The sequence below is a fragment of the Tyto alba genome, unplaced genomic scaffold (assembly GCF_018691265.1).
Source record: "Tyto alba isolate M040663 unplaced genomic scaffold, T.alba_DEE_v4.0 Super-Scaffold_42, whole genome shotgun sequence".
Taxonomy (NCBI): Eukaryota; Metazoa; Chordata; class Aves; order Strigiformes; family Tytonidae; genus Tyto; species Tyto alba.
The window spans coordinates 37,809,237-37,826,735 of record NW_024881318.1 but is presented as its reverse complement, the minus strand read 5'-3'; the positions used below and the strand labels follow the sequence as shown (position 1 = coordinate 37,826,735).

The window sequence follows — 17,499 nt, the reverse complement described above, 5'->3', positions numbered from 1 at the left end:
GTATAGAATATTCATTCTTATTTTTATTGATGAAGGAAGTTTCTGGCACTTACTGAACAGCTAAGGGCAAATTTTCACATTTTATATTAGTCTTCAAGAGTTCCTCATGGCAATACCACTGTGAGAAAGAACCTGTATCCATAAGAAAAGAAGCTGACCTAAACCAAAGTGTACTTCAACAGAAAAAAAGGACTGACTGAATCAGCTTCCTGCTCTAACACAGCTTTTTTAATGTTGGGGAGAATACAGTTGAACTAAATTTATATTAGTTTCATTTCCTAAAGTGATTTTCACTTAGTACTGAATTCTTATTTAAGAATGAAGTAAAACGGACCTTTCAGTTGTCAGATACTTGTATAAATAGGCTTATTCCAGAAATGCTGACTTTTTAAAGTCTTTCAGTCTGTACAAATTTCTTTCCTCAATGTGTTTTCTTAGTACTTTCTTGGTGGCATGTTGGAATGATGAACTCCTTTGCAGCAGCTGAGCACGCACAGAGGATGGCAAATTCAGCACCAATCAAAGCAAATTGTAAGGATTTTGACATCAGTGAACCTGCCTGAGACCTTAAAAACTCAGCCAGTTACAGATAGGTTTGTTCACATCTGAGCCAACTGTCTGTAGCACAAAGCACCAGAAGTTTCCTCCATTCAGCCCCCTCACTGAATAGGAGATTTTCCTAATATGGCAAAGGTTCCCCCCACTCTTACTGATTTAAAGGTGCTGATCTTGCTAGATAAAATAGCATTGGTATAGGATGACAGAGATCATGGTTAATAAAGTCTTTTTCCTGGGTAGCCTCTTCACAAAATCAGCTCTGTTTCCTTCAGAGATGTCACCTGCCTTCTGCAAACTACTGGGCTGATGTGAATGAGGAATATGTAGTTTTCCAGTTCCTAGGCGGAGGAATATGTACTTGTCATGTTTAGATTTTAGACTCAATATCTCCACACTAACACCAACACTGTGTTAGTAATTCCTAGTCTGTAATAATCAGACATTATTCAGACAATATATCAGACAATAATCAACTACATATTAATGGTATTAACTGCAGTCTATAATAGTAGTAATACTAGTAGTTTTAGTCCTAAATTGAAATGTAGCTACATCATAAATAAGGTGAAAGAAGGACACAGACACGTAACTTAAAACTGAGAGAGATCTCACAAAGCCACGCGGAAACAGCCGCTTTGGAAAAGCATCTGTGGAAGGTCATGGAGGAGGGTTGTTTGCAAGGTCTTTCTGTACACACAATGACTTGGCAAAGGTAACTGTAGATCTTTGTTGCCATCTCAGACAGACTACAACTCTGCTCCTGGTGCTTGTCTGGGACCGGGAGATACCATTTTGATGTTCCAAAAGGTAGGGAACCGTTTATCCAAAATGAGTAATATCATGTCGGTTTCTGGGCACAAAAGGCTTGAGACTGCAAATGCAGAGCTGTATTGTTCCTAAGCTTTTAACTCTGAAAACCACTGAAAACACCACAGGAACACCTCCCCAGTTTCACAGCTTGGATCAGAAACAAAGAATTGAAGATGACATGTACTCTTAAAGCTAACTGCATCATACACTGTATAGGGCAGGATCTCAGACACACTGATTAGCTAAACAGTGCATACAGAGGAAAATACAAGCTATTTGGATAGTGATAAACTGCAAAGCAATAAGATAAATTGATCTATACATAGTGCTCTGCTTTATTTTAGTTTCACCAATTCATCTTCAAGAGGATTTATTCTGAAAATAAATCAAGCTGCCAGAGAAACATTTCCTCTTCTTCTTATAAACATGGCTCCCTCCCACCTAATGTATTGCAGTTTACCTGGCTGTAAAACTGGTTAATTCCATAGCATTTTTTCAGATAAATTCATAGCACTGTTCTGATATCCCAACACTTAGGGAAGAGGTGTCATCATTTTGAATATGTAACATTAACATGACCAGATGTATACAAACTCCTGAACTATTCAGGTCAGTTCCTCTCATTCTGACTTTTTTAAAACTCAAGAAAATCTCATGTAGGACCTACCAATTTTTCTAACACAAAATTTATTAATGAGATATTGTCTTGTTTTTTCAAATACTGGAACAACTGTTGCATGGACAAGTACCCCAGATCACATGTTGTTCTGGACTGTGTCTCTTGAGGCACTCCCAAAAAAAGGCTTTTAAATTAAATTTTCTGAGAGTGGGGTCTGTCAGATATGTGGACAACTCTGGCAAAACACAACATTTGAAAGAAAAGAAAAAATGCCTTAATCTGTCAAAACCAGACTCTCCTTGTAGGTATTATGTGTCTGAAAAATCTATGATAAAGTTAATATGCTTTGTCACTTATTTGGCTTCAATTCTCTGCTATGGGCAAGGCCTCTGGTTTTAAACAATCCTGTTTGTGTGTAAATAAATTCCCTTCTAATTTGCCATAATTTCAAGTATCTTATTTTGTAGTTATAAATAATTAACATACCTTTTATGATTTTTTAACTCTGTTTTAACTTATGGGGCATACTTTTTCTTCTATATGCACATGTGTAACCTCCAATAGCAATAATAACAGTTATGAAGTATGTCCTCAGGGGAGACAATTTCCCTAAAACCCTTTAAAATGTAAATCTATGCACCATTCTTGCCAACATGTATGTTCCAGTAAGTGAAACTAATATTCTATACTTGCCAGCGTAATAATCCAAAAATTTAATAAATTCCAAGCACCAAAGTTAAGAAAAAGTTCCTCATTTTAACTCTGCATAACATGATGCATGGTGTTACCTCCAACTGCATAGTTACTTGTTGCCATCTGACTTCTGAAGTGTAAATTTTTATGTTGAGGTGATGGAGGAGAAGAGTGTTACATTTAATTCGACTGTATGCTTCTGCTAGTGTAACTTCTGGAAAATGTAGTACAAAAGTATAGTATTCTAAAGAGCTCCAGGAAAAAGAAGAAGGACGGTGATCCAGTCTTACTTGGATAGATAAGGATAGAATGTATAACCACATACTTAATATCTTTAGATTAGCAGCTGTAGCAATTAGGATCGTAATTACCTTTGATCTCCGATTGGTTTTCTACAGTTTAATTCAACTTAATGCAATGGATTACTCTTGGTTTACATATTGGGAAATAAAAATTGATCTATAATAATTATTACGATTTTCTAACAAGGAAGGTTGTTATTAGTTGTATTTAGCTTAAAATCTGAGTAAATGCTCTGCTGAAAAGTCTAATGTGTCTATATATGCATAAATACACATGAATATATATTAACAAAAAGATGTTGTAATATTGAAGAGTAAGTTTATAAAAGCAGAAATATATTCTATTTTTAATTAAAGTACTGCTTATGAAAAGGGTTTCTTGGTCTTTTAAAATGTGTTAATCTAAGTTCAGAGATGGAATTTTTCAAACATAAATATAAAATATATAAACATTTCCGAGTTGTCTCCTCAGAATTATTCTAAGTGCCTAAAATATGTATTATACCCATTCTGCAGTGGGCCATGTAAACCCAGTGCCCATACCAGAATATAATACCCAGAGTGATGAAACTAAACAATTACTGTTGTGAAGGCATCTTTTTTGTTAGGAAATAAATTGACTTGTGCCATAAATGTTGTCAAATGTTTTTCACAGGCAATATCCTTCTTACAGTGAGGTCAATGTTTGTGAGTAAGGTAAGAGCAGGATCAGATTCTCAGTCTCACCTAATTTGCTAGATCCCATTCCCATTACTATTTTAAAAGATTGCATTCCCAACAGTTGTCTAAAGAATGATTTAATGGACACATAGCCTTGTTTTTGGTGCTGCTGTTGTTTTTGTGTTTTTGTAAAGACCTTTTTTTTTTTTTTTGCTGAGTTTATTTCTCCTTCATGTTTTTTAATAAATCTAACCAGTATATTAATTGCTGCTATTTTACCAGCAATAAGTAAACCAGGAAGGCAGACATCTCATCCACTATTGATACTTTTACCATGCGTATATGATAAATTGACCTGAGAAAGTAAATCTTACTGGAGTTTAATACTGAAGAACATAAAATATTTTGGTTGTTTTGGGTTTGGGTTTTTTTTTTTGTGTTTTTTTTTTCCCCTTTATCTTCTCCTTATCAGCCCTTTCTGACAGAATATAATATTATGTTCTAAAAAACTGCTGCAGTTTTTATTTAAAATGATGTCCATAAATGTATGTAGATATATAAATTATTTTTTTAGTTTGTAAACACATTTAGACTTGAATTACAAAGTAGATTCTCTTTCCTCACATTTTAAGGACAGCATCTCTCAAAAGTACACAACATTAATGGCCACACTACTTACACTAACAAAGTTATGACATAATTTAAACATCACGTGTTACTGTACATCACCGAACCCACACTGGGGAATCATTAATACTTTGAGAACTTCTTTTTTGTGGGAAGAGACTGGAGAGGTAACGTCCTTTCCTCATTGCAGAATCAGTGAAATGACTATCATTTTGTCCTACTTTATAACACTTCTGGCAAAAAGAAGAAATGAGTGCAAACTAATTGCTGATGTCTTTCTAGTTATCCTAGATTATCTCTAGTTAATCTATCTAATTACTAGGTATAACCACAAGACCACTAGTGTATTCCAAACCCTAATAGTTTGCTTTGCTATTTTCTAGAACCACAGCTGCATGACTCATCAGAGCTACCAGCTACTGTACCCGAGAGCTAATTATGTTACTGTGATGCAAATTCCTGTTACAGATGTGCCGTATGTTTACCGAGAGGGCTAGGTTTGTGGGTACAGCTATGGTAGCATAATTATACACATGCAAATTTTTTAAACACAGGCAAGGCCTAAGGTATCATGATGTTTTGAACTTTAGTAGGTATAATCTACTTAATATACCCCACAGGACATCAAAAAATCTGAATATAATTGAAAATGTAATTCTACTTGAGAATAGCAGTTTGCATGTTAAAATATTATCTGAAAGGTATATTCTATACAAGCACAAATTGCACTGGGAACAACTACTACACAGCTGATGTTGTTATACATCAGGAGTAAAGTACCATTGCACCCAATTTTGACCTGGTTTTAGCTCCAAATAAACCTACCAGAATTACTATATTTTATTTCAGTGGGATGCCATGATTAAAGACTGAGCAACAGAAAAAATAGCAATAGCTGTCTGATTTTGCACTTATCTAATCTACTGTTTATTTATTGAACAATGCTACGTGCAAACAAAATGTACCTTATTTTTAAGATTTCATTCCGGATTCAATAAAGGCTCATGTAACACAAAAAGCTGGTGGAACAGTCTATAGAGCATTCAATGTTTCAGCTATAGCAAACAGACCCTCTATATTTGATTTTAAAAAGCAATATACTCACCAGCAAATGCTGGATCAAACAGCGTAAACTGTGAATAAAATCTTGAAAATTATCTTCTCTTATTTAAGAAGTGGAAGAATGATTGTTAAACAGGTGTAATTATATGCACATTTTAATATATAGCAAAAGAAAAGGTAGCTAATAGTTTGGAGTTCTTCAATCTGGCAACTGTAATAAACAAAGAGAAATATTGTTTGAAGAGTCAAATTTTTAAGATGTTAATCTTCCAAATTAAAAAAGAAAAAAAAAATAAAATCCAGGCAATGTATAAAGGGCTGCGTTTCTTAAAGTTTACATGACAAATGTAAACTTGTGAAAGTATACTGGGATTGCATTTACTGAACTGCCCTCAAATATATAGGGCAGTATTCCATTCTGTCTCCAACGAAGTGACTTTAAATTGTTTGTGGGACAGAAAAACCCACCCCAAACAACTATCACTTGAATATGTTGACGTTTACAGTTAAAACCCATTTGGAGAAAGAACCAGACCAGATCGGACGGTGAGCGGCCAAAGAGCGCAGGGCCAGCAAGCCCAGCGGCACAGCCAGGATTCCTGTCCCTGTGGCGCAGGGGCTGGAGTGCATCTACAGCACCGAATTATCTCATGGCACGGAAATGGGGGGACCATGATCGTGGTAACGTTTGCTAGGTAAAGCAAAGTTAACAACAAGGATCAGAATACTTCTGCTTTTTGCAGAACCTTTTTTTTTTTTTTTTTTTTTTTTTTTTTTGGTGGTCATTGTGAACACTTCTGCATTATGTGCTTTATTCTCATGATGAATACACATATGTGAAAGGTATACAGCATCTTCTTTTAGTTAAGACACTAACCAGGTGTTGCTTTGAGGGAAAAATCGGCCTTTCACCAGCCCTATGACCTTATCCGTCATTTTGTCTAACTTCATCATGTGTTGTTTGTCGGTTTGTTGTTGTTGCTTTAACGTTTCCAAGCATTTCCCGTTTTCCTCCGTTCCAGCCCAGGCTCATCTTGTCGAAACATAAAGGGGTAAAGCCGCTGGCTGGCGGGGCAGCCCCTCCGGGGAGAGGCAGGGGTCAGCGCTCCGCCGCCTTCACTTCATGGAGCCCGGCAAGCCGCGGGGGGAGACCCGCAGCACCCCGGCTCCTCGGGGTCATCCCCGGCAAGGCGTGCGCTGCGCTCCGCTCCCCTCCGCCGCCTCTCCGGCGGCCGTGGGGAGAGAAACTTGTCGGCAACGGCTGCGACGCGGCCCTCCGGGGCGGGAGCGGAACGGGAACCCCCGAAATCTGACACCCATCCTTGTCGGGATAGGGCCGCAGTCCCGCTGCCCGGGGCGGGCCCCGCGCTCGTAGGCGGCCGCTAAAACCAGCACCGGAGGGCGCCGAGCCCGGAGACCCGCCGGCGCTGGGGAGCGTGGGGGGGGGGCCGCGCCGCGCCGGGGCCGGGGGGGCGGCGGGGCAGGATTAGGTTTCAGGCCGCCGGGGCGTGCCTGAGCGCGCTTCCCCCGCGGCGCGGCTCGGCGCCGTTACTTGGGGGCGGGAAGGGCGAAGGCGGAGAGCGGGGCCGGGCCGAGGGGCCCGCGGAGCCGCCGGGGTAAGCGGGGCGCTGGGCCGGGTGGCGGGGACCGGGCAAGCCCGGCTGGGTTCGGCCTCCGGGGGGTGCGGGCAGGGCGCGGGGCGGGGCGGGGAGGGGCCCGCTGTGTCGCTGGCGTTTTCAGCCGCCTTCTGAAACTATTTATCTCGCCAAGTTTTATTTATTGTTGTTCTCCTGATCTCCCCGGGTTTTGCCGGGGCCGGTTGAAGGAGGAGAGGGGCCGTGGAGCCGCAGCCTGGGGCGGGGGTTGAGCCCATTGCTCCCGCCTCGCCCCGGGCCGAGGCGCTGGGGGCCGGGCCGGGGCTCCGTCCTGCGGGCGGGCGGTCCGCGGGCGCCCGCGGCCTGGGGCGGCGGGGGTCGTCCTCACGAAAACAGAAGCCGATTTTCCCTCAGCTGCTGCAGGGCGCTCTGCTCGCCCCCTCCCGTCTCCCCCCCCCCCCCCCCCCCTCCGCCTTTTCTGCTTTTAACGGGAGCGCTTCGTGCCGGGTGAGGTCCCCTCACCTGCCGCCGCAGGCCTGCAGGCGGCCCCGGCCCGGCGGTCGCGGTCGGCGGCGTTGAGGCTCGCTGGGAGCCGAAGTCGGCCCAGAGGCCCGAGCGGGCCCGGCGGTTCCCGGGGCGGCGGGTCTGGGGGCTCCCGGCGGAGCGGCGGCCGCGAGTCCTCTTGCTCGGGTGTCGGCATAGACCCTACAGCCGCGATGGTGTCGGCGCTTCTGGCAGGTCCGGGCCTCTCCGCGGCTCTCGGGCATCCCCACCCCCCCCGCCCGGGTCTGTATTTAAACGGGACCGTTTTGGCGGAGGGGCAAGGCGCAAGCCGCAGTTGCGCGTGCCCTTTGGTGGGTCCGGTTGTGCAAAGAAAGGGGTCTGCTTTTTGGGATGGATTGTGCCTCGTGTGATGTCCCTACGTTACTGGAAAGAGTAACAGGAAGAAAGAAAGTAAAATAAAAGCTCTCACAAAGCCGGCCATTTGAACTCCATGCACCTTATTAACAGATTAGATTTGCCATTTGGCTGAACAGTAGTGTGGCTTGTTTTGTTCTGGTTTTTTTTTTTTTTTTTTTTTTTTTTTTCCTTTTTCTTTTCTTCTGCTTTTTATAAACGTTGCCTCATCCCTTTATATTTTTGTTTCTTAGAACATGCAGAAGGTTAAGTTAGTATAAACTGTTGAACCAAAAATGTCCTTACTGGCTTTGGTGCCAGAAATGATAGCAGGAGTCTCTTTTCGGAGCAGAGCAGTGATTTACCATAATCAAGCTGAAGGGTCTGAATTTAGCAGTTGTGGAAGTCTATTGTGTAATGCCTTGTGGTTTCCATATCAGCACTGTGTTTTCCAAGGTAGCAACAACTCGTTGGGAGGGAAGAACCTAAATTGGGAAAGAGGAGACTAGTAAAATACTTTTTTTGGAAATGTTTCATGCTCTGATGGAAATGGAAAGTAATGCAACATTACAAGAAAAGAATGGGGGATATCTAAGGACAATCTATCCACCTTAACTAGGAGCATCTTTTATGACAGAAGACAACACATTATTTTTTTTTCTTTTCAAAACTGTTACCAGTTTTCAGTATATACCTTTTTTTTTTTAGTCTCTCCATACCTTGTTGACAGTAACATGCATGTAACATTTACTGATTAGCACTGTTTTTTCTAATGGCATCCTCTGTGCTTTCAGAAAGCTGTTTTCATGTGGATACATTCTTCCCTCTCTTCACAAAAGTGCACTAGGAAAGTTAGATCAGTATCAGCACCAGGGAAGAGAGAACTGCACTACTTACATACTAATGGATGATCTTTATATTCCATCTGGCTCTGTGTAAGTTCTTCAGAGAGGAATGCCATACAACCTCTCAGTTGTGCAGATTGCCATAAATGGTTTTGTTTTAATAGGTAACACTTTAATCAGTGTATTGAGAACCATTATGAAGACCTTTTAAATCATCTGCTACATGTTTCATGTAAGAAAATTTAAAATTCTGTGGAATGTATCCAGTAAATTGTCTAATTGGTTTTATATTTGAGCTCCCTGCTGAAGCAGTTTAAGCCAATACTATGCCATGCTGGCAGTATACTCTAACATGATTGGTAAGGACAATTTTGTTTCACCGTTGGCATTCCAAACAAGTGAACGTATAAATATACCGGTTTTGCCTAGACAGTACTGGAGTATTTCTTTTGTAGGCTTTTCAGATCCTGTCCTTGCATCTGAGATACCTTGCACGGTAGTCTTGTTACATGCTGCATTTTCTGCATTAATTGTCCATTATTGTCACAATAGAAAATGAGAAGTTTGTTTTCAGTTTGTGAGGAAAATGGCGACTCTTCATTGAAGCTTACTGGCAGCTGTTCAGTGGGACTTGTTATTTATTCATTTATGTACACTGTTGTCACCTCTGTGAAGAATCCAATGTACATGAAGAGGTGCAACTGTTCTAGGAACTATGTTTCATCAGGTTTAATGGAGTTTAATTAATATGGTAATCAATTGCCTATGCTGAAAACATAAAGAGGCAATATTAAACATGCCTGGGTTTCATACATTAATTCAGTATATGTAGTGTCACTTACATTCTGCATATATTAAGAAGCTGCTTTTCGGTTTCTGAAAATAATCCTGTATTTCAAAAGTTAGAAGAAAGTGATTCCAATTAATCTAAATTTAAAATATTTACTGAACGATTTATTTTTTGTTTTGTAGAGGGATGATCTGTTAGTTTTTTTAAGCAAAAAAAAACCCCAAAGCCCCAGCAGAAAATTTTTCCCTATGTTGTTGTTTTTGCAATATTCTTTACAAATTACTTTTGAATACCCCGTGTCACATATGTTTGTCATTAGGTGAAAGCATTAAGTATAGTTTAGGCCCATTTCTTGAGTTGGAATTATAACTTGCACATCGGCTAACATGAATATTAGGCTCATATAGGTCTCCTTACAGTGTTACAGAACATTATTAATTAAACACAATGAACAGATCATTTTTGCATCCAAAAGCGTCGCAGGTTTCCTTAATACATTACTCTGATGCTTACAAAAGCTTAAAAATAGTTGAATGTTCAAAATTCTGTTTTCATAGTTGCTTTAAAATATGTTATGCTGTTCAGCTCTATCACGGTACTTTAACATACAGAGACACCGCTATCATCTTTTTACATAGGTTTTTTTTTTTATTCATTCAACGTTGTGCTGAATTTCAAAAGGCTAGTAATGTCACTTTTCAAACAAAACTGCTTATAGTCTTAATACAGGCTGTTGGTTAGTTTCTGAACTGCCTTTTTATTTCTGCTTTGAACATTTCAGAGCAATTTTCATTAGCATAGCTTTTAAATGTAAATGTCAGGCTTCTCCTGCTTGCCTGTTACATTCCAGGTAGTCAGTGGAAATCTGCTTTGTTCCTTGTGGAGCAGTGCATGTTAATCCTGCTTGTTTTAAATCCTTAATTTGAGTCAGTTCTCTCTTCTGTCATCCAGAGGTGTGCAGTCCAGGGTCTCTTTGCTTATGAAACTAGGTGGTTGATGTTAATTTGACAAGCTCATGCCTTGTCAGTAAAACCACAAGCTAGCCTTTTTACCCCTTCCTTCTTCCTTGGTACTTTTTGTTGGTCCCTGTCCTCCTGCATTTACTTCCACACCCTTTCCCTGCATGAACAAGTATGTGTATCTCTCTCATTATGAGTAGTGAAGGCTATACCAGACAGGCTGCAGTTTTCAAATTCTTGAGATACTGCTTGTAATCCTAGAAAGTGCTGTATACAACAGCAAAATTATCTTTGTGACAGTGGAAGACTACATGGAAAAGCGTGAGATCTTTAAATTTACCATGAATGGTTTCTGCTGACTTTATATTGACAAGACTCTCCTCAGGAAGTCAGGGGATCACTGTATTTTCTTCGTGGTGATGGTAGCCAGCATGCAGAAGGTAACTGGGCAAAGCTGGGGGAAACGGAAGAGCTCCTGGAAATACCAGGCAAAGCAGAAGGTTTAGCGGTAATTAGTATCTTCCACTTCCTGTGTGGTTTGGTTTCTGTTCCCGCACCAGGCGGTCCTAACATAACATGCCTGTTTGAGTGATAGCCAGAAAGTAGGGGAGGGAATCAACATGGGATGAAAATCAAATATGAAAGTATATCTCTATCCCAGCCAAATCCAGGCCCAGGTGTTGAAATTTAGATTAGAAGTTTTGAAATTCTCTTTTTTAGTAGCTGTAAAATGCATGTTGTGATTACTGTGCTGTGTAATTGAAACAGATTTAGTTTTAATCTCAAGCAACTCCTAGCCAAATTTTGGGCCTAGAGATCACTCGTAAGATAGGCATTTCCTCTGAATCCTCAGAGCACTTCAAGTAATGCAGGAGCTGCAGGGCAAAGCCTCTTACTGTGTTTTCTATCTTTGGCATTGCATGTTTGTTAATCCAGTGCTATGAGCATTAGTTTCTAGGGTATCATCTGAAGTGGCTTTGTGAAATAGTAGGTGGAGTATCCGTCAAGGAAACAGCAAGTTTCCTTGTAGGAACTACATGATCAGCTGTGAAAGAGTAATCATTGGAAGTGGGTCATCTTTCCCTTTTCATGAATCTTTTGTTTTTTTTTAGCTAATTGGCTTGTGTGGTTGCAGTGGAAAAGAGGTCATCAACATAAATTTCATGTTTGTTTTTTAAAATTCTGATACTTGTGGATTTTAGTGTTTTAGGAGTGGGCACAAAGAAACCAGAGCTGCAGCATAACAGCTGTTTCGTGGCAACTGATCTTAGAGAAGAAGGGCAGCATAAAGAGAGAAGAAATGTGTATATAACACAATTTTGTTTGTTAGCATGGGAAGAATCAAATTTTAGAACTGCAAGTTTGAAAGGGATCATCTTTGACTTTTGTGCATGTTAAGTGGAAGATGTCAAGTTTCTCACCATGCACCTGCCTAAAATTACTTATGTTTTCTACTTTGCTGTTATAAAACAGGAGGAGAAAGATAAGTTTATTATTGTTGTTGTTGTTGTTTTTTTTTTTTTTTTTTTGTTTGTTTGTTTGTTAAGCCACATTTTTGAGGTACCTGTGCCTTTAAAAACTTGAAAGTGAATTTAGCTTGCTATTCATTTAACAGTATTTCTTCAAGTTGCCAATAAAAAAGTCTAACTCAGTCTTATGTTTTTATTACTGTGAAGAGATTAATGAACTTTAGCACTGAAATACAAAAATAGTTAAATCTACTTTGAGCTAAGCTAGTAAGCTCTTTGAGGTGTGAACAGTATCTGTATCAGGTATAGAAGGTCTGGTTTTGGCTTCAGACTCCTGTGATACAGACTGCCGGGAGTATGCAAAGGAGAGAATTAGAACTAAACTTCCCATTCATGCATCTAGAAGTCTGTGATGACATTATAAAAATATTCACTATAGCAAATTATAGACTTCTGCCTTTCAGCAAATAATCATTCATGCTTTCGTACTTCTCCCCAGCACATGAATGTTAAAATACCTAGAAGCAAGCTGGTTTAAAGGTCAGGGGGTTGCAGCTGTAGTGAGTGGTGGTGGTGATGGTATGTCTCTGTGGTGCATTTTAGACATATGTGTCCTTGCATCCCCTGTACTTTGGCTATGTTAATGTGCTGCTAAGCTGGTGATGATAGATCCCACTTGTTAGCATGGATGTGGCACAGCAGGAGCACAGTCACATAGCTTTTTGCCATTTCAAAGTGTAGGCAAAGAAAGCAGGGGTCATCTTGGACTGTGACATGTAGAAGTGCTGGTGTGCCTCAATGCATTGCTTCTGTGTCAGAGGAAGTGTCCTGAAGGAAAACATCCTGATGGCAGTTTTGGTCTTCCTCCCTCTTAGTGTCACAATTGACAGAAGCATTAAGCTGGTCAGCTGAGGAGGGATTCCCTGCTAATATAAACACAAAATAAGGACAATTCAACTGAGAGTTAAAAACAGATTTGCTGACAGTAAGATAGCTCTGGAGCAATATTCCTACCTCTAAACCGTGAAGTAAACAGAAAGTATATCATAAGTGTCTTGGCAGAGCTGAGGACTTCTTTTCATTGCAAATTAGATAGGATCATCTCCATCTGTAGAGTATGTTTAGGACTTGTGCTTGCTTTTAGAAAGCTTCCATTATAAATCATCAGAGTTTGTACCTCTGGGATTGCACGAACACAGTGGTGACCTTGTCCATTCTACCACTTGTAAAACACGCCTTTCACAGAACACCAGGAATGAGCTTTTAGGCAAGTTGAATTGTAATGTAAAGCAATATCTAGCTATTCCAAAAGATACAGACTTCTTACAGCTGCATCTCTTCTTGAAGTTCTTAGGGAGCTAAAGCAGAACAGTAACCCTGTATTTTTCCTGATTAGCTTCCTCAGAAGGTGAGTTGCACATATGAGACTATGTGCTTGTGCATATAGTACTGTGATACGATTGTGGCACTGAAATGACTGACAGATACTCCACATTTTTTTTTTTGCACAGTTCTTTGGTTGCGTCCACAACACAGCCCTGAGAGTAGCTGTAGATGAAGACCTGGAACAGTGAAATAGGAAAGAACTGCTTTGGTTGGCATTGCTGCTGAGAAAAACACCTGTGAACATGACATAAATGCCTCTATTTGTAAATAGGGACTCTTAATAGAAGAAGTGGTGGTAGTTTGTTAATCTAGAAGGAAAAGCTATGAGTGATTAAGGTTTGGGGAAGTCAGCTTCCTTCATAATGTTTAAATAATCTCATCCAGCCCTTCCCATGCAAAATAGACATTTTTTTCTCTTGTATTTGTGGAGTAACAAGATGAAAACACAAGATACTTGGTTTGGTTTTTAGATGTGGTGATCCTCTGCTGGCATTTTGCCTTGCCAAGTGAGAAAAAAAATTCATGAAGGCTTGTTTTTGTTTATTACTGATTTGCATAACGTGCGTCACAGAATAATGTTACTTTGACAAAATCAGATTCAAATGATTTGAACATCTATCCCTAAGTGGTCCTAAAAAGGATGATCAGCAATTCTATACAAATGTATTGGCAAATTCAATTGCAATAAAATAAAGTGTATGAAGCCTCAGGCATATTGAAACCAGGGAAGTCTTGGTGATGGAACTTGAAACCATTTTAAACCCACTTGACTTGGGTTTTCTACACAAACTGCAAATAATAAGGCTTTTCAAAATGTTCATCCTGGCTTTTGCTCCTTCTGAGTGAATCTGTGTTAACAACTGTTTTCTTGCTTTGATTGTGAGGATCAATTCATGCTTGTCCTACTCAGGTTCTATAACTAATGGTCCTGCTGAATTTTAGGCTATCTTACCCAGAGATCTGTCAACACTATTCCTTTCCCTATTTTCTCCAAAGTTTTAGGAAAAACTTATTTTTTTTATGAGTGCTTAGAGATCACAGCTCTCTACATATTGGTAAACTCAGCAGATTCAACTTTGAGTGCTCTCCTGAAGTGCTTTCCTGTTATCAAGAAATCAAAGGCACCATTATGAAAGATAAGACGATAAAATGAACAGCTCAATTCATACACCTGCAATGATATTTGAACTCCTCACTTCTCAGCTATCCATCTCCATCAAACATATTCGGTCACTAGAAATTTAGGAGCAATTGCAGACACACAGTTGGAAAAAAAAAAAAACCAACAAAAAGTATAAACAGAGCAATTTCAAAATTTCTTCCTCCCAGTGTAGAATTTCCTTCCTAAAAACCCAGCCGTCATCCAGATCTGAGACTCAGCTCCCATAGGCGTTAATAGTGGAGGCTGTAGCGTGAGAGTTCTGCAAGACTGTGTAGCATGAAGACTTTGTGACTTATGTGACTTCTTTTTAAAAGGTGACTTTAAAAAATGTGCTATAGCTCATGCACCTGAAATTATCAACACAGAGCTTGAAAAATGGTCTCTCAGTGAACATTTTTTGTGAATCACTGAAAAGGAGAGCAATGAAACTCTGTAAAGTATCCATGACAGCTATGATTCATAGCTTCTAATGAAAGTAATGCAGAACGTGTTGTGCAACAGTGTGCAGACAGCAGCTTTGATATGGAGATGAAAAAATAGTACAAAGTATATTCCTAAAATAAAATTTCAGACAGGTTTCAAGCTCCAAATTGACTCAGAATAAGGTCACCTCTGAGGTTATTTTAATTATCCAAGGAGATGCGTTTTTTGTGGATTGTTATTTTGAGGGGCTGTTTCTTGTTTTCAGAAGTCAAGCTTTTTAGTTCATCAGAGCTTAGCGTTTCTATAAATGTGACCCTTTTCCTTTTCTGTTATTTTTCAGGGAAATACTGTGTTTGCTGCCTCTTACCATTATTGGAATAGAAGCTGAGAAGCAGAAAACATGTTGGAAACAATTGGTAATCTTTTTTAGTTTCTATCGCTATATTTTTCTGGCCAAATCAATTGTGCATCGTAGATTTAGGATATTGATATATACTGCTGAGGGAGGTTCTATGAAAAATACCTACTGTAGTTAGAAATACATGATGTATTTTGGCTTTTGTATTTTGTATTTGAAAATAAAAGGTGTACCATCATTTGTTTAGTGCATTTAATTTTTAGCCTCTCATATTGATTTCATTGTTTTAATCTTTACTAGAATTATAAAAGTTTGTATGAAAAAAAACAAGTGTTTTCTATTATGGCTATTTTTGTCATGGCTTATTTACAGTGGGTTTTAGCCACAGTTCCTGTAACTGAATTTTAATTTGTGCTCTGCCTCTGATTTCCTGATTAATTAGACATGTTTGGGCTGGGATTTTTGTTCGGAACCGAACAATTTAAGTCCTCTCTAGTTTGAACAGTAGAGAGGGATACATTTAGACCTGTTACCTGCTTGTATGTGGCTGTTTCTAAACTGTTACTGACTAAGAATGATTATCGCTACAGATACACATCGGGCCCTTCAGGCCATGGAGCGCTTACAGGCAAAACTTCGGGACCGAGGTGACATTGCAAACGAGGAGAAACTGAGCTTATTCAAATCCGTGCTTCAGAGTCCTCTCTTTAACCAAATTCTCAACCTTCAGACTTCTATTCAACAGCTGAGAGATCAGGTAGGGAAAGCAGCCTCCCAGGCACAAGAGAAAAATTGCTAAGAGGGTGCAAAAAATGTATGTGTCTCTGTATACTCTGAATAATGAAAAAAAATAGCCTAAATGTTCAGTCCAAAGCTTCAGGGAACTAAGGGGGACATACCCACTGATTTTTCTGGGCATTGTTGAGGCCTAGGAAGCTGAGTGGGACATACTGTTAGTGGGTTGAGGCCCATAGTTTGTGTATGTGGTTTTTAATGTACATGGTTGTTACAATGTATATGGTAGGGACATGGTGATACTGGGTGGGGAGTTAACATAAAGCTTTTAGTCTCTGCCCTTCAAAAGGAACATGTTTTGTATGAGGTTTTAACAGTTTCTTCCTAGGAGTCTTTTATTGCTCTCTTGTGTCTTATGTTGCTAAAATGAGAGTATGTAAGGGAAACTGTTGAATGTTGATTTCAGAAGGCCATAAAAATCTATTTTTTTGATGTAGGAATAAAAGATAAAAATGAAGCAAGAGCTCCTGCTTCCTTTTTCCTTACTCAGGGTTTTAAGTAAAAGTATTACTTTTCTGCACATCTTCGGTAAGGATGAGAAAAGGGTCAGCAAGTCAGCTATATTGACTTGATTATTTATTCTGCTGACAAGAAAATTAAATTACAGTAATAAGAACTTGAAGAATATAAAAGTAGTTCAGTAACTGAATTAGAACTAAACTGTGTACATGGCTTTGAAAATAGTTGTTCCTGTTGACTTCTGCAAGATGGGCAGCTCTGTGCCTGGTCTGCAGAAACACCGAAGTGGGAGGATGCAACCCCTGCTTGCTGACCTTATTGTCACCGTGGAGCTGCGTCCGGTCTCTGACCAGACTGCAGCTGGTGAGGGGTCCTCATTGTCTTGACGCTACTTCAACTGTGAGGCAGAAGAGCACAGTCTGGCCCTTCATTGCTTCTTGTGGGTCATCTTGATGCTGTTTTGCACAGACAAGAAATAAGTTAGAGTGGCGTCTGCAGTGTTACACGTGACCATGTTTTTCAGAGTTTTCATGTTTGATGTGTAGAGATTTGATGACATTGGAGTGATTTTAAAAAAATCTAGGAAAAAAAGCTGTTCTGAGGGTTTGTCTGCTCCGCTCTTTAAAAAAGAGAATTTAACATTGACATCCAGAAATTATGTGAATTATGTGGTGATGACTGGGAACATGTAGTGAGAAATGAAAGTGTGTCTGAAGCATTAATGGGAATTTGGTGGAAAGATAAATTAAATTTTCACTTACAGACATTAGCTGTGAAGTGAAAGGATGCCTCTGTTTTTAAATAGTCACCTAAATTAGTAAAATGGAGCAGCTAATACTACAGATGGGTAATCTCAGAGGTGTATTTTTAAAAAAGCAAATAATAATTTTACTTTATACCCTAACTCTGCAGGTTTATCTGAGCAGTAACTTTAGTGGTCTGAGCATGTTGCATGGAACATATACAGTCTAGGTGACAGGGGAGCTACTTGGATGTACACTCCCTTCTAGATATGTGCTTATATGAACAA

At 39.7% G+C, this 17,499-nt stretch overlaps 1 protein-coding gene across 19 annotated transcripts in view; it reads left to right on the top strand.

The window, feature by feature from the left end:
* Positions 1-6,805: 6,805 nt before the first annotated feature.
* Positions 6,806-17,499, top strand: part of MPDZ (multiple PDZ domain crumbs cell polarity complex component) — a 98,679-nt gene continuing 87,985 nt past the window's right edge. For 8 of the 19 annotated variants that reach the window (XM_042804522.1, XM_042804521.1, XM_042804518.1 and 5 more), the window contains exons 1-3: positions 6,806-6,947; positions 15,198-15,273; positions 15,806-15,972. In XM_042804522.1, coding sequence (XP_042660456.1) covers positions 15,258-15,273; positions 15,806-15,972 — 183 coding nt within the window. In that variant the 5' untranslated portion in view covers positions 6,806-6,947; positions 15,198-15,257. Of the gene's footprint in view, positions 6,948-7,095; positions 7,665-8,720; positions 8,759-15,197; positions 15,274-15,805; positions 15,973-17,499 lie in introns of those variants that run through there. The other 11 variants (XM_042804523.1, XM_042804520.1, XM_042804519.1 and 8 more) reach the window with 5 other exon arrangements.